Source organism: Pundamilia nyererei, unplaced genomic scaffold, assembly GCF_000239375.1.
Source record: "Pundamilia nyererei isolate P.nyererei 1_Seehausen unplaced genomic scaffold, PunNye1.0 scaffold01254, whole genome shotgun sequence".
Classification (NCBI taxonomy): domain Eukaryota; kingdom Metazoa; phylum Chordata; class Actinopteri; order Cichliformes; family Cichlidae; genus Pundamilia; species Pundamilia nyererei.
The window spans coordinates 1-1,123 of NW_005188655.1; the positions used below are offsets into that span (position 1 = coordinate 1).

Below are 1,123 nucleotides of genomic sequence, written 5' to 3' on the forward strand. Positions count from 1 at the left end.
GTCTCTCCTCCTCAGATCTCTGATCTCCTGCTCTATTTTCTCCTGAAGCTCTTTGACTCTGTTCTGTTCAGATTTTTGCTTGGATCTGATCTTCTGCTTCACCTCAGAGCTTTTTTTCTCAATGAGACTGATCAAATCTTTGAACATCTTCGCACTTTGCCTCAAAGCTTTATCAGTAGAAAGACTTATAGCCTCAACTTCCTCTTGGAGCACCTTCACATCTTTCTCTCTGTCCTGGATTCTCTGTTGGACATTTTGTCGATTTGTTTCAAGATCTTTCTGTTTCTCGGCTCTTTCTGCTGCAGCTGACACTGTGACATGGTCTTTGTGTTCATCCATTAAACAAAGAAAACAGATACACTGCTGATCAGTGCAGCAGAAGATCTTCATCACCTCATCATGGCGAGGGCAGAAGTTCTCCTGAAGCTTTGAAGCATCATTGATGAGCTTGTGTTTCTTTAATGGAGCTACGTTGTAGTGAGGCTGAAGGTGATGCTCACAATAAGAGGCCATACACACCAGGCAGGACTTGGAGGCTTTCCGCTTCCTTCCAGAACAGAAATCACAGGCCACATCTCCAGGTCCAGCATAGGCATGACCAGATGAAGCAGATGTGAGTCCTGCTTTTAGATCTTCCACTAGCTCACCTAAAATTATGTTTTTCACCAGGACAGGCTGCGATTTGAAAGTCTGCCTGCACTGAGGACAGCTGTGGGTTTCCTTCTCATTCCAGCAGGTTTCGATACAGGTCATGCAGTAGCTGTGCCCACAGGGAATAGTGACTGGATCCTTTAGAAGTTGTAGACAGATGGAACACCTCAGTTTTTCTCGATACAGCTCAATTATTTGCTGCGCCATGTCTCCTCCACTCAAACGACGTCTTACTTTCTGTTTCCAGAAAAAAGCTATTTTCATGCAGAGACACTGACCTGAGCAGATGGAAATTCTTTGCAAATTTTTTTGTTTTGCATCTTATCACATGACCGGCAGATCAGTAATGTCTGAAGTAAATAGTCTATAAACAGGGAGGAGCTTAAAAAGGTGTGCTTCATTCCAGGAAAGGAAGTATTCAGATTGGTGTGAAACTGAAAGTGTTTCAGATGAAAACAGAATTGTAATTGTA

The 1,123-nt window shown here is 43.1% G+C and overlaps 2 protein-coding genes across 2 annotated transcripts in view; both read right to left on the minus strand.

The window, feature by feature from the left end:
- Positions 1 to 9: 9 nt before the first annotated feature.
- Positions 10 to 858, minus strand: LOC102200759 (E3 ubiquitin/ISG15 ligase TRIM25-like; the record flags this gene model as incomplete). The annotated part of the gene is made up of 1 exon (XM_005755342.2): positions 10 to 858. A coding segment is annotated over exon 1 (849 nt), but the record flags the coding sequence as incomplete, so codon positions are not given.
- Positions 859 to 991: 133 nt separating this feature from the next.
- The window catches only part of LOC102201041 (tripartite motif-containing protein 29-like), a 973-nt gene continuing 841 nt past the window's right edge, over positions 992 to 1,123 (minus strand). The window contains exon 2 of the mRNA XM_005755343.1: positions 992 to 1,015. Within this exon, the coding sequence (XP_005755400.1) occupies positions 992 to 1,015 (24 nt within the window). The remainder of the gene's footprint in view (positions 1,016 to 1,123) is intronic.